Source organism: Monomorium pharaonis, chromosome 1 (assembly GCF_013373865.1).
Source record: "Monomorium pharaonis isolate MP-MQ-018 chromosome 1, ASM1337386v2, whole genome shotgun sequence".
NCBI lineage: Eukaryota > Metazoa > Arthropoda > Insecta > Hymenoptera > Formicidae > Monomorium > Monomorium pharaonis.
The window spans coordinates 9883398-9905740 of NC_050467.1; the positions used below are offsets into that span (position 1 = coordinate 9883398).

General features: G+C 32.8%; 3 protein-coding genes across 11 annotated transcripts in view; 1 reads left to right on the top strand and 2 right to left on the bottom strand.

Moving 5' to 3' along the window:
• LOC105835394 (vesicular glutamate transporter 2) overlaps positions 1–22343 on the top strand; it is a 200757-nt gene that overhangs the window by 109432 nt on the left and 68982 nt on the right. For all 9 annotated transcript variants that reach the window (XR_004962679.1, XR_004962684.1, XR_004962680.1 and 6 more), the window contains one exon: positions 8574–8850. Coding sequence is in view for 6 of the 9 variants with exons in the window: in XM_036284567.1 (XP_036140460.1) it covers positions 8574–8850 (277 nt within the window). In the remaining 3 variants the exon portion in view is untranslated. The remainder of the gene's footprint in view (positions 1–8573; positions 8851–22343) is intronic.
• On the bottom strand, positions 10595–12109 carry LOC118644928. Its single transcript, XM_036284860.1, has 3 exons — positions 11870–12109; positions 11335–11526; positions 10595–11131 (listed from the first exon to the last, which is right to left on the bottom strand). The coding sequence occupies exons 1-3, from the start codon at positions 11898–11900 to the stop codon at positions 10983–10985; spliced, it is 372 nt and encodes a 123-aa protein (XP_036140753.1). The 5' UTR covers positions 11901–12109; the 3' UTR covers positions 10595–10982.
• Positions 13266–14750, bottom strand: LOC118644938. The gene is made up of 2 exons (XM_036284901.1): positions 13965–14750; positions 13266–13866 (listed from the first exon to the last, which is right to left on the bottom strand). The coding sequence occupies exons 1-2, from the start codon at positions 14142–14144 to the stop codon at positions 13717–13719; spliced, it is 330 nt and encodes a 109-aa protein (XP_036140794.1). The 5' UTR covers positions 14145–14750; the 3' UTR covers positions 13266–13716.

The window sequence follows — 22343 nt, forward strand, 5'->3', positions numbered from 1 at the left end:
ACTCTTTGTGACAACTCGAGTTCTAAACATACGTTTTTCAGTATTTAATATTTACCGCTGGCGAAGCGTCGTGCCAGTGGAGTTCAATATCGGGTACAACAACATATACCGCAACATCAATGGTTTCAAGCTATGATCTTCGAGTTTCGCTGGCGCGTCGGAGCCGCATGATCAATTCGTGATCATCGGATGCTGCGAGTCTTCCCTAAATTCGTATTCTCCCACCTATTATCGGTGAAAGCTTTGAGCGATCCCTTGCTGGGCGACCGCCGTGTAAGTCAGTCTTTTTCGCTTGCTATCGCCTGTCAAGTTGTTCGCTCTGTAAATTCTCACAGTTGTGTAACTCGCTGCAAGAGTTTCCGTAGGAGAACGCTGTCTTTGATACGTACATATTTTTATGTCCGAGTTTGCTGAGCGAGGTACGAAAAAAATTATGATAAATATTTATGAAAATATTTAAAATAAATATTTATACTATTATTATCAAAGAATATAAAAAATATTTCAAGTTCATATACATAAATATTTTTCAGTACATTTTAAAAATATATTTTATATATTGTTGATAATAATTTTTGTATCATTCCTAAATGGTTTATAAAAAATAATTATATAATCTCTAAAAAATATTTTTTGAAAATAAATTTGTAAAATATTTATGAATATTTATGATAAATATTCTGTGCTATCTGGGACGCTACGGGTAATTTGAATGAGCTGAAAATTGTAATTTTAACTCACAACATCTCAATATTGACTCAGCATTGTTTTTGTATTATTCTGCGATGCGGAATCGTATCGTGTGCAATCGGGTCCGTGTTCAATCGGGACTGTGTCCGATTGGGAAATACAACTGTGTCCGATCGTGTGCAATCGGGCCTCACTCGGGCATAAACATGCGAGAATGTTTACAAACAGTAATTGATCAAAGAGGAGGTAATGCACAGTATTAAACACGTACGTACATAACACACACTCTTCCTTCATACATGCATATGTGCACGCACGCACGCACAGGCAAATAGCAGAGTGTTTAGAGTCTTAAAATACTGCGGGAGTGACGAACTGCAGGGTTCTTAGCTCTGCTATGACACACACACACACACACACACACACACACACACACACACACACACACACACACACACACACACACACAATGTGCAAAATTCGACCGATAATCTCCACATGGTGCACATTGGATAACGCTGATACCGGCGATAAACGTCATTTTCCCCCAAAAGTGTAAGATTGGCTTTCTAACTTTGTCAAAAGAGTGTAGGAAAATTTTTGAGAAAACATACGCAATTTCAACAATTCCACTAATGATAAACACATGGAATAAAAATGTTTTATTTCATGAATGTTAGTTTTTATTACTGTAGAATAATTATACTATAAAACTGTACTGCGTTAGTGATGTGATTGTATCTCTCTTTACGATAGTACATTGAATTAAATGAAAACCGTAAAATGCAATTTTTTTACGTAATCTTTAAACGCGATTTGTTGTTAGAAAAAGTAAATCTAAGAAAAAATCAATAATAGCATTCAAAAATGTAAACTTTCAGCTTTTTATTGCTTTTTTGCGGAGCGCTGTACGTTGATTTGTTCACGAGTAATAAGCGATGAAGATTTTTTCTTAATATTTTCCCAATATAGTATAGTATAGTATAAGTTTAGAGGGTAGGGCCAGTTTGTTCTTTAGGGTTCTTCAGATCTAACAAGGGGACCTTACGGGTCATAGGTCATCAATTTTTTTCATACTTATAAGATTTAAAGATCAGTACCCGGACATCGATTTCCTAAAGCAGTACGATGCGCTTCTCAAAAATACCCGAGAAAATCGATTTTGAAGATTTCCGATATCTTTAAGTACAGAAAATTTTGACTTATCGTCAGAGCCACTCGTAGCCGAGCGCACAGAGCTCTAGTTTAGTAAGCGCGAAGTCGCTGGTTCGATTCTTGCTCTGCCTCAATTTTTTTTTAATAAGTCAATGAAGTTTTTTTTAAATCCTATATCTTAACATTTATCAAATTAAAATGCTAATTAATTATTAAATATTTATTCGTTATTTTTTAAATAAAAATTAACAACTTTTTATTTTTAATTGCCACTTGCTTAAAAATGCGAATATTTATAATAAATTAAAATTTGGTACAAAAATGGAAAACGTCTTATTGTTAAATGCAAAAATAATATGTACAAATAATATTCAGTTATTTTATCGCTTACATTTTACGCTGTATCTTTAAGGGAGCGTCCCAGATGCGCACAGTAATAAACGGACACAGCAGGCTGAGTGAAACGGACACAGTAACAAACGGACACAGACCAAACGGACCCAGTAATAAACGGACACAGTAACAAACGGACACAGTAACAAACGGACACAGACCAAATGCGCACAGAGCGAAACGGACACAGATCAAATGCGCACAGAGCGAAACGGACACAGTGCGAAACGGACACAGACAAAATGCGCACGGACCAAATGCGCACACTGCACATGCGCACACTGTACGTGCGCACGGACCAAATGCAATCCATGTACATTGCAAGCAGAGTAAAGTCTACATAGGTTAGCGACTTGGACGGGGTGAGTGCGGGAGGGGGGCCGAAGGCCCCCCTTGCACCCCCCCCCCGTGTGTGTGTGTGCGTGCAAAACATTCACTGCATCACATGGGTTTGCGACTTTCCGTGTATGCATTTGGTCCATGCGCATGTGCAGTGTGCGCATTTGGTCTGTGTCCGTTTCGCACTGTGTCCGTTTCGCTCTGTGCGCATTTGGTCTGTGTCCGTTTCGCACTGTGTCCGTTTCGCTCTGTGCGCATTTGGTCTGTGTCCGTTTGTTACTGTGTCCGTTTCGCACTGTGTCCATTTGTTATTGTGTCCGTTTCGCACTGTGTCCGTTTGTTACTGTGTCCGTTTCACTCAGCTTGCTGTGTCCGTTTATTACTGTGCGCATCTGGGACTCACTCATCTTTAACACGTTAGTCGGAGTTTACAAGTCGAGTTTATTGTAAGTCGATCCTGGTCGATCCCCATTCTTTTGCATCTAGTCGTGAACAAAGAACAGCCTTGCAAAAAATGGAAGAAGTAAGAGTTCCGAGAGAGCAGATACTGTGTTATTCAGACTTTACCGTTAAATAAAAATAAAGGGATGTTAATTTTTATTTAAAAAATAACAAATAAATATTTAATAATTAATTAGCATTTCAATTTGATAAATGTTAAGATATACAATTTAAAAAAAATGCATTGACTTATTAAAAAAAAATTGGGACCAGCGAGAATCGAACCAGCTACTCTGCGCTTACGAAACTAGAGCTTTGTGCGCTCGGCTACGAGCTGCTCTAACAATACGTCAAAATTTTTTGTACTTAAAGATATCGGAAATCTTCAAAATCGATTTTCTCGAGTATTTTTGAGAAGCGCATTGTACTGCTTTAGGAAATTGAAGTCCGGGTACTGATCTTCAAATCCTATAAGTATGAAAAAAATTGATGACCCATGACCCGTAAGGTCCCCTTGTAAGATCTATTATTACACCCCTCTGTGTATTTTAGACTTAGTTTCTTAATCCCAACCTCTTAGGCCAGTTATGCTAGGTTCCCCAGTCTAACTTTACTAACAAGTAAGATTCTTGGGTTCCACAAAGGCCCGTCCCCAGATCAAGTATCTTTTACAAGCCAGAGTAGGGCAGTCTTAGGATGTGCACACTGTCCGCGACATACATCGTCGTCTGCTATTTTCAGCTTGAGCAGGTGGGCTTTCAGAGCCACGTGCCCCGTAAGAAGTCCTATCGTAATCCAGAGTCACTGTCTGCTCATTGCTCTTAGTTCTATTGCTCTGTTGTCCGTCGGTCCCTCCTTCAGGAGTTTCGAACGGCAGTAGCCCGAGCATTTCTTCCATCTAGAATATCTAGATAAATACTCTTTGTCCATCAGGTTTTTGATGGTAGCTTTACCAGTGGCAAAGCGAAGCCCGATTGCCCGTTCCAATGTGCCCCTCTTCGAGCTCTTCTTAGCCAGGTAATCCGCCACTTCATTGCCTTTTATACCTTCTACATATGTGACCTAAACTGCTTTTACAAGGTGTTTTTTTGAGGTTAGGTAAAAATGACAATTCAGCAATTTTGGATTTGGATTCAGCGGGTCAAAATACATAAGGATTGACTAGTTTGGTCCGCCAGACCAACATTAAAAAAAATTTTTTTTGAAGTTAGGAAAAAATAAGTTAATTCAGCAATTTTGACCTTAAATTCGGATTCAGCGGATCAAAATACATAAGAACTGACTAGTCTGGTCCGCCGGATCAACCACTTGTGTGTGTGTGTGCGTGTGTGTGTGTGGGGGGGAGGGTTATTTAAACTTTTGTGAAAATCTTTTGTAATAATAATATATTCCGTTTTTTTGTCATGTATTCCCATAATTTCATGACCAATTTTATTATTGTTTGTCACGCTATTATCTATATAAACATTTAAATAGATATTTACATTATGTTGTAAAACATTTGCTTAAAAATAAAAATAAATACTTGAAAATAGTGAATACATGTATATACATATATATGTCTGTGTGTACACAAAAGCATGTGTGTAGACACAAAATACTCGAAAAGTTAAATTTCCCATACAGTACAAAATCTTTCAAAAGCTTTCTAACAAATATCTGGCAGAAGATATCTTTCAGATATTTTTCAGAAAGTTTTCTGAAAAATGTGTACTATATGTAGATTAGATAAATCTCTTTAATAATTTTATAATTAAATTAAATACATAATTATTTTCGAAAATTTAAATACTATAATATACATATAATATACATTTTATTATAAAAAACATAAATGTTTCTAAAAAAGTTATTAATATCATAGGCACACAAAAAAGTGGTTGGTCCGGCGCACTAGACTAATCAATCCTTATGTATTTCGACCCACTGAATCCGAATCCAAGGTCAGAATTGCAAAATTAGCTCGCATTTCCTAACCTCAAAAAAAATTTTGTTTTATAATGTTGGTCCGGTGGAGCAGAATTGTCTATCTTTATGTATTTTGATCCGCTCAATCTAAAGTCAATGTTAGAATTGCTGCATTGGCTTATTTTTTCTAACCTCAAAAAAAAAATTTTTTTAAATCTTGGTCTGGCGAACCAGACTAGACTATTTTTATGTATTTTGACCCGCTGCATCCAAATTCAAGGTCAGAATTGCTGAATTGGCTCATTTTTTTCTAACCTCAAAAAACACCTTGTAAAAGCAGTTTGGATCACAAATATATAATCCGGAAAGTGCAGGCTTGCGTAACCACATTACCTGGGGAAAATTCAATACGTATGACAAGTTTGAGCTTCTGTGAATAGCGTAGAAAATTCACTCCTTTTTTCTATTATATCTCTTTTATTCTCGAAGGTTCTGTGCAATGGCTTTCTCTTACGTTTCTTTCCTTTCACAGAGACATCACGTTTGAGCGTCCAGCAAAAATCAGCCATTATCATATTCACATCCCACTTGCCTTGATATCGATACTCCATCTTCTTGATGTCCTGATGAAATCTTTCTTCACTATAATCATCTAAATTTTCTGGGAAGTAATTGATATGAGAAATGCAACTTAAGATTAGGCAACCTAGTTTTCTATAGTTCTCTATAGTTTTCTATAGTTCTAAATTTCCTTTAAGTTCCAGATCTGTAAATTTTCAAGATTATCAATTAAATAAATGCCAAATTTGGGTGATCTGCAGGGTTCAAAATAAAAATCAATAAATGATTTATATTTATGTCCAATTGCAAATATATCTTTATCATTTGAAACAAAATTCTTAATAATTATGATAGTTCCATCAGTTAAATAACAACAATTATCAGGTTCGTTCGTTTTTAATGTTGTTACGTCCTGGCGAAATTTTGCGCCAGATGCATATATGTAATACTTCTATATGGCCAATCCACTGACTCGACTATTCGCGCACGCGCATCGCGGACGAAATACACAAATAAACAGAGAGAAAATGATATCGTCTGCACCGTGACGTTTTCGCTCTCTCACCTACAGGAATTGGCCATATAGAAGTATTACATATATGGCCAGACGTCACAAATAGTCACTCTACGAGCACGCGTTGCCATGGCAACTGTACGCAGGCAAACGCGCGCGCTCGTTGTCAGGGACCGCTACGTCACGCGTTGCGAACGCACGGCTCCTTCCGGCGACGCGCATGCGCCAGCAATTAATTCAAGTCATGATCGCGCGAGTTATCGCGAAACAAACACGACTGGAATAACCCTCAGACACCCGCGAGGTCAGCGACAACTGTCCACTCCTCTACGGCTACAGGTATCGGTGGGAGACGCTTTACTAATTAAAATAAAAAATTAGCCGAAAAGGAGCGGAGGACCGTTACCCATAAAGCACTCAGCTCTTCAGGGGTCGCAACCGCAATGCCCTAAAATAAGGAGCCATTCCCTGCTTAAAACAATGAAAAATCGCGTTAAACAAATAGCGTACGAACATCACGCGTCCGAACATAACTCTTTTGTTTGCATATGGCAATATACAGGGTGTCCCAACGCACGTGGACCATTACTCGTAAAAAGGTAAAAGGGATCGAGATGAACATAAAAGTCCAATATTGTTTTGGATTAGGTCTGCAAATAATCGAAATATTAACGTATGGAATTCTCAAATAATCTAATTAATTTCTATCGTAATTGTGAACAGTAAATAATAAAAGCTTATCAAACATTCATAATGGATTTTTTCCGTGTTATGGCTCAAGCGGATCGAGCTCTTCCCTCGGCGCGCTCTCATTTGCATAATTTGAAAAATTAATACCTTGATTATTGGTGGACCTAACCTAGGACCTAACCAAAGACCTAACCCAAGACAATATTGGACTTTTATGTTCATCTCGATCCCTTTTACCTTTTTACGAGTAATGGTCCACACACGTGCGTTGGGACACTCTGTATATACACACATATAAATATAGACAGGCATAAATAACATATAAAAATCACAAAAATTTTACTTAAAAGCATTTTTCTATATTTTATTGTTTCAACGATTATTACTTACGCACATAAGCATGGAGAGCATATATACGGAAACGTTTATAATTATTTCTCGAAAATGGTTTATTGAAACATAAATTAATCATATATGGTTAAATTCGGAAAAAATAACCTTTAATTTAGTGTAAACAAAAATTAAAAAATTTTAAAAATGGAGGGAAGAGGGGGTATTTTGTTAAACAAAAGCAAATAAAAAATTTTTTTCTTTATAACTTTGAAGTACTCTTAAAACCGTTCGACTTATGTTTAAACAATTTTTTTCTATCTTTTATAATTTCAAAGATATTTACATGGAAAATAAAAAACCGTTTTTTTTCGAAGGGGTGTTCCATCCCCTCAAAGTGAAAGTTAGCAAAAATAAAAAATAGTTCCCTTTTAGAAATGAACTGCTCTACTTGCATATAATTTTTCAGAATTTTCAGAATTTTCGGGTTCAATAACTTCTTTTATTAGTAGCTGATATGAAAAAAAACATCCATGCATTTAGAGTGTTTAATGAATGTCAGGTTACACTTTCTTCATTCACATCTCGATTACTTTCCACAAAATCTTGGAAATTATAGTGAAAAACAAGGAGAACGATTCCATTAAAACATTAAGAAATGGAACGTCGTCACCAAGGTCGAACGAGAATATGATGGCCAACTTCTGTTGGATGTTAAGGGGAGAAAAAGTTGTAAAAGGTAAAAAGCGTAAACGGAATTCCACTTCATAAATCATTCAATAATAAAAGAGTACGCAAACACAGGCAATTATGAGTTACGCTCTGAACATACGGAATTGAAAAACCCTGGGTTTTAGGGTTTGCTACTGAAGAATATAGGATTATAAGATTATGGAATTTGTTTTGGACGGATTATGAAAGATCTAATTGGTCATTTAAGAGTTCATGCAGCTATTGAGTTTGCGATGTGAAAGTTACAATAGCATGTTAGAATTTTTGTTGTCGTTTGTTATCGTTCGAATTCTCGAGGTTATGGCGTAATAAAGTTACTATTAAGGTTATCAGGTCATGGGATATATGTATTAAAGGGTCTTAAGATTAGAAATGGTTAGTTAAAATATATTAAACCACAAAGTTTAACATTTGTAGGAGTAAAAGTCAGAAATTTCCGGTTTGGTGGTTTTTAAAGTGTTTTTTGAGGTTAGAAAAACCTGAAATGTGGTGAAACAAAACTGACATCAGATTCGTTTTTAGCGTGTCAATATATATGGGAATAACCTGATCTGATCCAAAGCACGGGTATTTTTTATTTTTTGACCTGTATAATTATTTCTTTACTAATTTTATAAATCTAGCCATGGATTTTAATTGGTTAATAAAATAAAATATAATACAATTCCAGCAAACAATTATATAACTGTTTGTTGGTATCTGCTGCGATACACGTATGATTGCTGACAATGCATTAAATATTTCTTAGGATATTACATTTATATTTAATATAAATTATTGATATATCTTAATTATATAAAATCTATTTATTTTATTTTAGATGTACTCGACTTCAAGTTGGATACGACAGGTTATTTGTCGGCACTCCCATATCTGGTGATGACACTTGTCGTCCAATTTTCTGGGCAATTGGCCGACTGTCTTAGAACAAGGAAAATCCTAACTACGACACAAGTACGCAAAATCTTTAATTGCGGAGCCTTTCTCTTCCAGACTGTTTTTATGATTTACTCGGCTTTCATTTCGACTCCAATAGGCGTCGTCATGTGTATAACCTTGGCCGTCGGACTTGGCGGCTTTGCTTGGTCTGGTTTTGGGTAACTATTTATTTATATTTATATTTATTAGACTTTTATTAAATTCAAAAATATTGTAAAATTGAAACATGTTAATAAAAAATTAAGGCTATAATTAATTCAATAGTATTATACAATTATTACACAAAAAGATTTAGAAAATTAAAGCTCAGTATATAATAAAATTAGCTCTGTTCAATGTTTAATTCGCATTATTATTGCTATTCACTTTATCTTTAGTCGTATTTGTATTTTGACATGATAAGAACATGTTTCTGTATTTTGGCCTTCTAATACTGTCTGTAACGACAATTAATTTAATTTTGACACCAGTGACACATAAGTCCATAAGTCTTATTTTAACTCCATCATTAGACTTCTCAATTTCATAATTTTTATTACTAATGTTCCAATCATATACCTAATAAAAATATAATACATTATTTATTTAAAGATTAATAGAGATTATGTCCCAGATAGCACAGTGAATTTTTAAGGTATTCTTCAAGTTTTCTCCTTTCCTGAATTGTAATTCTTTATGAATTCATAGAAGAATACTATAAGAATGATTGAGGAAGTTACATGCACCAAAGTTCGAATTCTTGAGAACTTCTTCAAGTATTCATACAGTATTCAACTTAGAATTCTTGAAAACTTCTTTAAGTATTCATACGGTATTCAGCAGGTGTATACTTTATGAATTTAAGGGGAATAATGTTTATAATAGATAAAGAATTGCAAAATAACCACAAAATAATCATAAAATACACCAATTAACAATATCATTACACTAATATTATAATTTCTCACTCAACAAAATACATGCTATATATACATGTATACAATAATAATACTTGTTGTGAGCGTTTGCTCGTCTTGGGAATTCTTTCCCGTCGGTAGTTGGGATCGTTCTGCCTGAAGGGTTGGGACCCAAAGGGTGAAGGTTCGGCTCGGTGTATAAAAGAAAAGAAGACGCTTCTTACGTGCTTGTTCGTTGTCTTTATTTCTGTTTCTTGCGCTTACAATCAGCTGTGATGGTGTTAGGTATCACTCGCGATAAGGTGTATAGTACGCGACGCGGCTCGGACGTTGTTATGTTTCTCTCCGCTCGGTCACGGCGTGGTCGCGTTTATATATTATAATATCTGGCGCAATTTCGGGGGCCAGTGACCGGGCGTCGGTAGCTTCCGCGAGGCTAAGCGTTTCGACATCGGAACGCGGTAGCCTTGCGGTTTGATTTTGCAGCGTAGGGCCTATTTCTAGGGCGATACGAACTGCTTCCGAGTGCGCTGTTGTAATCTCACGGAAGTTAATTGGGGCTTCCGTGAGCGCGGCGGATTCTTGTGCGTCTTTCGAAAGAGGTGCTTCTTGCAACGTCTTTCGAAAGATGCGTGTCGCAATTTTAATAGATATAGTTGTAATCGGCTTACAACATACTGTTGAGTGGTAAATTATAATATAGACTTAATGTTATTGTTAGTTGGTGTATTTTCTGATTATTTTATCTAGTTAGTTGATGTTCAGTAAATAATACTCTTATATCCAAATAAAATAATTAAAATACATTTAATTTTATTCATTAAAATTGAATTGTGTATAGGCAAAATAAATAAAAGATTATTACTTTAACTTACTTAATTTTCCTTAAAAAATGGACTTTATGCAAATACATTCTTTTTACATGCACATTTCTAAAAAAATCTATTTGACAGGTAAAATAGATCCGAGAGAAAGTAAAAATTATTAAATAAATTGTAGACTTTAATCAAATTTTATTAAACGTTTTATTCTTTATGTACTTATATACATACATATATTTTAATACTTTATTTAAATTTTAATAAATAACAGTTTAATTAATAAATCACAGTTTCTAATACAGTTGCAGATGGCTTATTAATTGTTTACATTCTTATATCAAGTCGTGCATCTGTAAAAATTACAAATAAAATGTCGCACATACATTCCATCGAAAAATGACCGATCAATTTGACGTCGAATCGATGTCGAATTCATTATCATTTCTCACTGGGATGTACACACATATACATACAATAAAATGGATTTTCTCTTTATTCTTCAGTATATATTCATTTATTTTAATTTCTTCAAATGTACGATTTATTGCGACTTCATTGCAGCAATATTCGAAATCAAGAAATTAAAATTTTAATTAGTAACTCACGTTGATCCTCTTTTTTCTCTGCTTTCTTTTTTCGATCCGATGCATGGTTTAACCACGATTGTATTGCATCTTCCATCGTTTTAAGGTTTGCTGATGTATGCACAGACGCCACAGATTCTGTAAATAGATCAAATATAACTTACGTAGAATAAACTGTTTTGGGAGATAAATATGCGTGAAGAAGCGTTGAAGAAGTAATAAATTTAGAAATTATTATTTCTTATTTTGGAAGATGTTACATATATATGTACACAGAATTGGCAACAAAATATATTAATTAAATATTAAAACTATGAATGCTATACTTTTTTACGACTTACCCAAAATAAGTTTTGAAGTAAGAAAATCTTTGAATCGAATGGTGTTTTTTTGTCCGCTCCAGGAATATTTCAGGGCTAAATTATCTGTCATTAGCCTCTTCATTATTCGTCTTACATGCTCCCTAGCACCGTTTATATTATTTTCATCATCCATGTCAAATGATGCAACATTTCTTTCATCTATAAAGTCGTCTGAAATTAGAAAAATATAAAATTCTTCTTACACTGTTACTAGTGTTACTTTTTATCAATAGAGATAATAAGCTCTTCAGATTGTTATAGTGTAAATCAGACAAATATTTTATTAATATCGTGTTAAGACACAAACTTCAATAAATTGTATATTTAACATCTTAAATAATTGCGTTAAAACACTAAAAATTTAGAATGAAAGTTGACATTTCTGGAAGCTTATGTTTTAATGCAAATTAGAAAGGGAATTATTAAAATTGACTATTGTTTTAAAAGTCGAGAATATCTTGCAGTATAGTAATAATATGTTTATTTCTGAATTACAATATAACAATTGTCTCACCTTGAAGTGGAATTAATATTGATTGAGACATTTCTGTTTCTCTTTCGAACAAATTGGCATCTGCACAAAAATTTAAATAAATGATAGAACGTATGTTAGGCAGTGTCTACAATGAGATCTTAAGATGTAAGATTTAAGAAATTGAACAATCACAGTCAATTCAAATACTTTTCAAGAACGAAATAAAATATATCTGACTGTTTGACAATAGAATTTAGTAAACAAATGTTTTTCTTTAATTAATAATTTTAATTAATAATTTAATTAATAATTAAAAAGAAAAAACAATTCCTCAATTGTTATAAAAGTTAAAATTTATTAACATTTTTACCACTGCCGTCTCGCATTCAATGCAGTAAGGCCTGGTCTACAATGGATGTCGTAAATCGTATCGTAAGAAATTTAATCAATCGTTCACTTTTCTTCTCAAAGATGAATGGCTAACTATGATTGGCTAGATTTCTTACAACACGACATCTATTGTAGACCAGGCCTTAAACCTAGATGCAAGAACTGCGTCGTACGTCGTAGTAATAGTGTCGCAGGAAAATTTGTCGCAAGTGTCGCTAGACGAATGTCTACAATAATATAATTTACGTATCAACACACGCAAATTGTCAAAGCACTTCTAGCGCCAACGTGCTGTGCTATTTATATATTGGCTGATTTCATACGACATATTTGTCGCAGCAGTCGCAAAAAAGTTGAAGTTGACTCAACTCTGTGCGACAATTAAAGGCTCTTGTAACTGTGACAGCTTGCGACATTCTCATACGACGTGCGACACAGTCCTTGCGTCTATTGTAGACGAGACTTAAAGTTTAATGCGAACTAATACTTTTCAATCCCTTTCTTCGCATCAGAAAGCAGAATTAAGAAGTATTCAAAATGTCAATACTTTTTAAATCTTTTTAATCCGACATTTTATGCAGAGATGTATACCTTTATTGGGATAATGGAATGAATCGAAAGTCATGTTCTTCTTATCAATATGTACAAAATGCGATGTTGATGGCAATGGTTCTAATTTGGACTTAGTGCAAGATACCGTGTCTTTCGATATGTTAGTGTGTTTATTAGTCTTTGGCGGATTATCATCTGTGAATTAAGCACACATGAAAATCATTGTGATATAAAAAATATCATATTTCGATAATTCCTAATAGTACATAATATTTATTGGATGTCAAGAAAAGTCTGTGGACAATTGGACATTCAGTTAATTTATTTAATAAACTTTGTGTGCTGTTAGCCCGGATCTACAATAGTGTAGTAAGCCTTATGCCATAAGGAATTAACCAATTATATTCGATTATTCTTCTCATATTCGATTATAATAGGTCAATTTCTTATGGCATAAGGTTTACTACACACCTATTGTAGATCCGGCCTTATAGATAATGTCATTAAATCTATTATTATATAATTCAAAATATTGATATGGAATTATATAAAATAATAAAATGACAACATAGAAATTCTTACAACAAATTGAGAAAAAAAACAATTGTACCCAATTTAATTAATATTTGATCAATTTGATAAAAATATTCAATCAATATTAAAATAACAACTGGTACAGACATTTAAGGGTTACAAAATACAAAAATGAAATTTTACAAAAGTCTTAAAGTTTAAGACTAATATTAAATAATTGCGCGTGTACTAACGCATCAATTATTAGATATTAATTTATACTTTACATTGATATTATTAATTTTTATAATCTCATTCGTGCGATTGAAACGTTTTTTGACGATTGAAAAACTAACGTCGATACACATACATATTCTACATGCATAACATTACGTTCGGATTCTGAGGATTCCTCAATACTATTACAACTACTAGTTTCGTCGTATTTTGGATTTTTTTTCGCTTTCGTTTTTGGGGCAGCGACGACTTATTATGACTTGTGTATTGTTCATACAATATTTCGTCCTGAGAAGAGTATCCTGTACATTGCTGCTCAAAATTTTTGGAATCCTGATAGCTTTCTGCAAAAAATTATAAAAATAATGAATTTATAAAAAACCATAGAAGAATGCAGATATTATAAGACTTTGATTTATAAAACTTTTAGATTCTTACTCACCGAATGGTCCAAACAAACAAACGTGTATCTTCCAATCCGATTTGTATGGTACCTTTTTTTTATCCACATTGTAAGCATGGCATTCTTTTCAGTAGGCCAATGGATAGTTTTATTTATTTTATTTACCCAATTATCTGGGATCGTTTGAAACCAATCATCAACATGAACGACATAAAACATCTGTAACCAATTGTTAATTTTACACCATCCTTATACTTTAATATTGATCACAGAACAAATATACAAATGTACAGATATACAGAATAATATAAAAGAAAATTTGAGATTTTTAGTAATAATAGTTAATTACAAATTACTTTATTACTTATTTCGACATTAAGGAATGTGAAATTCAATAAGTGATAATTGCATATATTATTATTTAAACAAAGCCACTACGAGTGACTTTTATATAATATAATACTAATTAAGATTTCATGTCCATGAGTATTTTATAACATTCAAAAGGTTACAGCCGTCGGTCAATATTTATTAAAAGGTTATTAACAAAAAGTTTTATGGAATTAATGTTAATTATGTTCTGACGTGTTTAATGCATAGAGATATATCTCTATGATGGTTTAATGTAATAACTAACAATTAGAATAAAGAATCATACTGCATGCAATTATTTTGAGGTTAATAATATAGTAGCAATTTGTAGAAATGTATATATATTATTAAAAATATCCCACACAGCACTTTATCCTGAGGATATTCCAAATTATCCCAGACAGACGAAGGCGATCCCACGGATATCTCAATGAGTAGCTCCCGGGATATCCTATAAAAATATCTTAAAATATCGTAAAATATCTTAAGATATTATATGATATCTTATTAATATATTTCGATATCCCCCAAAAATATCTTAAAATATTATAAGATATTGTAAGATATTCATTAATATCTTACGATATCCTATTACATCCAAATGATATCCCATCATATCTTTTTTATCTCTACAATTAATGGAGCATAAATCAAGTGTAAAGGGAAAGTTAATTATAATGTAACAAAAGAGTGACAGAAGTATAAATTAAATCTTTAAGAAATGTAGATTAAAACGTCAGAACATAAAGAAAATACACTTATGGAAACAATATGGCATATTAATAATATGCCACATATATTAAAAAATTATAAAAAATGACATTAAAAAAATTTTTTTATTTTATACAAACAGAGCAAAAACAGATTTTTTAATAAGTTAGTCTACATACTATTTTGCGCGCATATATAAAAATAGTAAAAAAAGTAAAAAAAATTGTAAAACTTCATATTTATTTATAAAAATATAAGTTAACTATACATGTTTTATCTTTCTGACATCTATTGTAATGATCTATAACAAATATGAATCCATAAAGAAGTGTTTATGGATCACCACGAAACGTTAGAATGCGTACGGTCTTCGAAGTCAAGCGACATCGGCGAGGGTTGACACTTGGATGGGTGACCGTTTTTTCAGGTATAGAGATATTAAACTATTAAACATGCTTTAACAGGTACGACTGTGGCTTGGCTGAAACATGTTATATTATAGTCTTCTTTCTCTTACAAAATTGCTGTAAAAATAATTAGAATTTTTTATTTTTTGTTCAAGTTTTTTTCAATTCTTAGAAACTCTCAAAAATACTTAGAAATATTCAAAAATTTTTTAAATTAATCAAAATTTTTTATTTTTAAAGTTTTTCCGAGAAACGTTTCAATTATAAAAAATCGAAACATTTATCAGAAATCCTGAAAAAAAATTTTTTAATTCTAACAAATTTTTTCACTAGGGTATATTACGATATCTCAGGAAATCCCTTGGACATCCTCTGGATATCGTTTGAGATATCTATAGGATGTCAAATCGGTGGACATTTGTGCATCCCTTGGATATTCTTCGGATATCGCAGACGGTCCACGGATATCCAACGATATTGCGATATCCCAAAATGACATCCTAGGGACATCCCTAGGATAAAGTGCTGTGTGGGATGCTTCAATCACATTCAATAAAACGTAGATACAAAATAATCCTGCACAAATCTTACGCACTTACTTGCTGGATAATTAATATTGCTATAAAATATACGCACAAGCGACATGAGGCACGATCACCATGGCACGAGGACGAGAGAGACGGATGGATCATGAATCTAGGGTGCGTTCCGTTTCACGCATGATACGCATGATGCATCGTTCATGTTTGTCGTTTGTCAAACGTTAAACAAGGATAAACAATGCATTACACGCATCATGCGTTGAAACGGAACGCAGCCCCAGTCGCGGGTCGCGGCACGGCACTCGCACTCTCGCACATGCGTAATGTAATTTATCATGAATTCTCAGAGTATTCAAAATTTGAATCGCGAAGTATTCATTATAATTAACTTTTAAAGAATACTTCAAGACGAACTGATTATGGCTAATTCTTTACGAATTCTTCAGATATTCATTTTTCTAAATCTGTATGTATTCTTTGAAATGAATTCTCTATGAACTTGTATTCACCTATGTGCTATCTGGGGTGAGTATGGGAGCGTCCGAAATGGCCACGTTCGGAATGGCCACGGAAAATACTGCACGGAGTTCAATTTGCCTACGTTCGAAACAGCCACATTCGAAATGGCCACGTATGCTTTACTTGATTTCCAATACAATGCATACGAGTGGGCGACTTGAACGGGATGGGTGCGGGAAGGGGGCCGAAGGCCCCCCTTGAACCCCCCCCGCGCGCGCGCGCGCGTGTGTGTGTGTGTGTGTGTGCACGCGCAAAGCATTCTCTGCACCACATGGGTTTGCAACTTTCTACGCAAAACGAAATGCTCGTTAAAATACGTATGTAGATTTTTAAATATCTACAATGAGAAATAGTACATCGAATCGAAATTGATTCGACAGCGAAATCATCATTTCAATGTTGATTCAATGTCGAATTGATGTCGAATTCATTACCGTTTCTCGCTGGGCCCAGTGAGAAATAGTACATCAAATTGACATAGATTCGACGTCGATTCGACGTCGAATTGATGTCAAATTCATTATCGTTTTTCGCTGGATTTCTCAATTTACGCATTTTTTTGCATGGCTTCTGCTAGACAGAGCATGCGCTTGTAACTAACAAGGGAACCTCGCGAACTCGAAAATTCTGATTTTAATGAAACTTGGCATAAATGTAGAGGCGGTAAATACATGAATTTAAAAATTTATCGTAGCTGCTCATAAACGGTTCAAAGGGGTGATACCACCCTTCAAAGATTGAGACATTTTTCGTTTTCTCGATATATCTCGTAAACTAAACAAAATATTAAAAAATGTTTTATACAAAAGTTTTACAATAAAAGTACTTCTATCTAACTACAGTAATTAAATTAAAAAAAAAAAATTTTTTTTAAACAATTTTTTTTAATTTAAAGAAAAAAATTTTTTTTTTCAAAATTGTATTAATGTAGTTAGATAGAGATATTGTTACCATAAAACTTTTGTATAAAACATTTTTTGATATCTCCAATACTTTTCGAGATATATCGGAAAAAGCAAAAATCTGCTCTACACTATGCACTAAAAAAAGCATGAGAACACCGCGACGGAGAGCGTTAAAAAATATTTTAAAGAAATTTTTTATTAAGGTTTATTTATGATATTAAATATAATATGAGATACTTATAATATAATAAAATAAAGTAACATAAATTAATAACATTTTGTATAATATAATAATATGTAATAATATAATATAATAATGTCGCACGTGAATGCATGTTGATGTGAGTGAGAGAGAAAGAGTAAATAATATTAATATAATGTAGTAATATAATAATATAATATAATATAAAATATTTATATCCAGACTTCTTGGTCCGGATCCATTAGCGGTGACATGCCAAAGAGTCGATTCCTGATAGGAGTATGATTTTCATCCCTAAAATGTCTGCGGTGGTGTACTTTCAGCATGCTCTGGAAGGACTTTGGATATATTGTAAAATATTCTGGAAAAATTATTTCATCCTTCCGTATTACGATTTATACAGAGTTTATCAAAATCAGGAAAATTAACTACACACTACTTTCAATCTTGGTTCAAAAATGTATTTCTACCTTCACCTGGAAGCTTTAGTGTATTATTATTAGATTTTTGGAGCGGTCATTGTCCCGCTAGTCTACAAGAATTTATGCCATCTAAAGATAAAGATGTACGGATTTTAACAATACCAAAAAAAACCACAAGAATGATTCAATTTCTTGACGTGTATGGATTTAGAATATGGAAAAACTTTGTGAGGACATTTAATGATCGAGTTACATTGTTAAATTATGATATTAATTTACATTTAAGAAATAATATCATTAAATTACAATTTAACTCTCGTTAACTCATATACAGCTGTCCTCTCCACGATTCCATAATCTTTTTAAATACGCCTGGAAATTCCACGTTGTTCCACATGTGGTGAACTGCTGTAATACGTTGCTCCTGGTGCATGAAATATTTCTGCATGTATCTTTTTTTGAAGAATACCATAATTGTAAACACTACAAAATATAAGAATTGTTCGTAAGTAACAAATTTCTTATTTTTATTCAGATAATTATAATGTTTATTAGTAATGTTTGTAATAATTTAAATGTTTTTTTATACATTATAGACAAACTCTATGTATAAATCGTAAGACGGTAGGACGAAATAATTTTTCCAGAATATTATACAATATATCCAAAGTCCTTCCAGAGCATGCTGAAAGTACACCACCGCAGACATTTTAGGGATGGAAATCATACTCCTATCAGGAATCGACTCTTTGGCATGTCACCGCTAATGGATCCGGACCAAGAAGTCTGGATATAAATATTTTATATTATATTATATTATTATATTACTAAATTATATTAATATTATTTACTCTTTCTCTCTCACTCACATCAGCATGCATTTACGTGCGACATTATTATACACTCACTCGAAAAAAAAGCGGTACACCTAAAATTTGTCAAAAAATCACTAAACTTCCAATGACGATAACTACGCGAGTAATAAAGATAGAAAGGTTTCTAAAAAAAGAAATTAAAGCTTCAAATGTCTACTTTAAGAATTAATTTAGTAAAATTTTGCGTAATAATTTTTTTCAAAATGGCGTATGACAAAGCGAGAGCATGCAAAATTGAAAAATATTGGTCCGAGTTTGCGACGATCCATGGCGTGAGGCAAGTATCGCAACTTAATGGGATAAAAAACATGCGATAGTACAGAGTTTTCCCTTCAAAATGCTTTTTTACTCGTCTCGATACGATGATTTTTCGTTGAGATATGCGCATTTAAAGTAAAAAACTGACTTTTTATTCAAATGCGCATATCTCAGCAAAAAATCATCGTATTGAGACGAGTAAAAAAGCATTTTGAAGGGAAAACTCTGTACTATCGCATGCTTTTTATCCCATTAAGTTGCGATACTTGCCTCACGCCATGGATCGTCGCAAACTCGGACCAATATTTTTCAATTTTGCATGCTCTCGCTTTGTCATACGCCATTTTGAAAAAAATTATTACGCAAAATTTTACTAAATCAATTCTTAAAGTGGACATTTGAAGCTTTAATTTCTTTTTTTAGAAACCTTTCTATCTGTATTACTCGCGTAGTTATCGTCATTGGAAGTTTAATGATTTTTTGACAAATTTTAGGTGTACCGCTTTTTTTTCGAGTGAGTGTATTATATTATTACATATTAATATATTATACAAAATATCATTAATTTATGTTACTTTATTTTATTATATTATTAGTATTTCATATTATATTTAATATCATAAATAAACCTTAATAAAAAATTACTTTAAAATATTTTTTAACGCTCTCCGTCGCGGTGCTATCGCATTCTCTCATGCTTTTTTTAGTGCATAGTGTAGAGCAGATTTTTGCTTTTTCTGATATATCTCGAAAAGTATTGGAGATATCAAAAAATGTTTTATACAAAAGTTTTATGGTAACAATATCTTTATCTAACTACATTAATAGAATTAAAAAAAAAAATTTTTTCAAATTAAAAAAAAATTGTTTAAAAAAAATTTTTTTTTAAATTTAATTACTGTAGTTAGATAGAAGTACTTTTATTGTAAAACTTTTGTATAAAACATTTTTTAATATTTTGTTTAGTTTACGAGATATATCGAGAAAACGAAAAATGTCTCAATCTTTGAAGGGTGGTTTCACCCCATTAAACCGTTTATGGGTAGCTACAATAAATTTCTAAATTCATGTATTTACCCCCTCTACATTTATGCCAAGTTTCATTAAAATCAGAATTTTCGAGTTCGCGAGGTTCCCTTGTAAGAAGCATGACGATATGACCGCTGCGCATGCTTAAGTAAAACATACGTGGCCATTTCGAACGTGGCCGTTTCGAACGTGGCCGTTTTGAACGTGGGCGAATTGAACTCCGTACAATATTTCCCGTGGCCATTCCGAACGTGGCCATTTCGAACGTAGCCATTTCGAACGTGGCCATTCCGAATGTGGCCATTTCGGACGTGGTCGTTTTGAACGTGGGCAAATTAAACTCCGTACAATATTTCCCGTGGCCATTTCGAACATAATCAAATTTACGCATGGTCATTTTGAACGTGGGCAAATTATATCCACTTTGTGAGTACCTATAAATTGTACAGTTGTCACGTAGAAGAGTAAGGCACATAGGATATGATAAAATAATTAAAATATGATAAAACATAAAATAGGATAATTAACGTTTACATACATACCACTTACAAAATCTGTAAAGTCAATATTTTCTGCTAAATATTTTAACAATTTATACAATATGAACTGGTTACAAATACACATAAACATACATGGAATAAAAATTAAGCTTATAATAATATAATTTTATATTAGACATATAGAGTACGAAAAAAAATAAATTTCTTAAAAATAATTCTTTTCAAAAACAAAGTGCTGTTAAATATAAATATTTGAAACTTCTGTATAAATCATTTTTTGCACAGGTACATAAAAAAAGTGAATGGTTCGGCGGATCAGACTAGTTAATCCTTATGTATTTTAAATAATTATTTTAAATTGTGGCTTTTTCCAATTTTGACCCTTACTGTACACACTTCCAAATAATTGAATACTGTACACAAGGGGTTTGCTGAACCCCAACGATTAAAACAGCTGCCACGCATGTTGTATTAAAAATTTCGGTTCGAAAAAAGTTAAGGATATTTTTGAAATCTTAGAAAATAAGATCCAATCATATTTTTTAAAGATTTTTAATATTTACTGTCACGCGTCTTCTTTACGTACCGCCGTGAAAAATCGCGACGGTGGATCAAAAACGGCACGTAAGGAGAGGGAGAATGGACGTTCCCTCGATGACCTCTCAACTTAGCGCTGGGCGGGAGTTATCACGAAATGTTGGGCACCAGACGCGCACTTCCGTCGCGTCAAATCCAAACGCGAAAGTAACACAAAAATCCCGCTTCACGTTCGCGCAGAGTAGTTAGCCGGCCGCTCCAATTTCGGTAGAGGGGCGGAACGGTGTGCCACAGGCAAACGCTCGATTACACGAGACGACACACAAAACGATACAAGAAATCACGTACGCTCTTTGTAAAACAAACAAATTATCTTTTTAAAAAAAGGTAAAAAAAGCGCGTCAAGTGTGTGGTTTTTTTTTTAAGAAAAAAATTACAAAATAAAAGAATACTTTTGATAAATTCAACTTAAGTAATATTTCTTTATAACAAAAAAAATCACAAATCCAAGATAAAACTTTTGATTAAATTCAACCTAAGTAATATACATTCCTAAAATGGTATAACTTTGATTATTAAAGTAACAATTATTTTAAATAAAAAATTATTGTATTAACACACACAAATTAATTTTTCTATAAAAATAATGATATGTAAATGTTTTGCGCCAATTAAGAGTGAACACTATAAAATGAGTGTTAAGTTTTTTCTCTACAAAAATAATGATATGAAGAAATATGCGCCAATATATAAAAATAGATGTTTATTCTTTGGCAGGCATTTATAGTTTGATTTTTCATTAAGCTTATATCAGATTAGAGATTGATATTGGGATTGAATTGAAATGTAATTAATTAGGAACAAAACCAATATTCTTTAACTTTGCTTTGAATGGTCAAATTCCAATAAATATTTTACTATAGAAACTTGGCGCCGCTAAACCGAATAATTTGTTTTAATACAAAATCGCTTTCTTACAAATTAATTTATATATTAAAATAATACGTATAACATTATACATCCACGCATGACAGAAAGAAAAAGAGAGACATTTAAACGCACGTATAAAAGACTGAGATATTAAAAATTGTTTCTTTATAAACTAAGTTATATACTAAACACACGTATGCACGCACGCA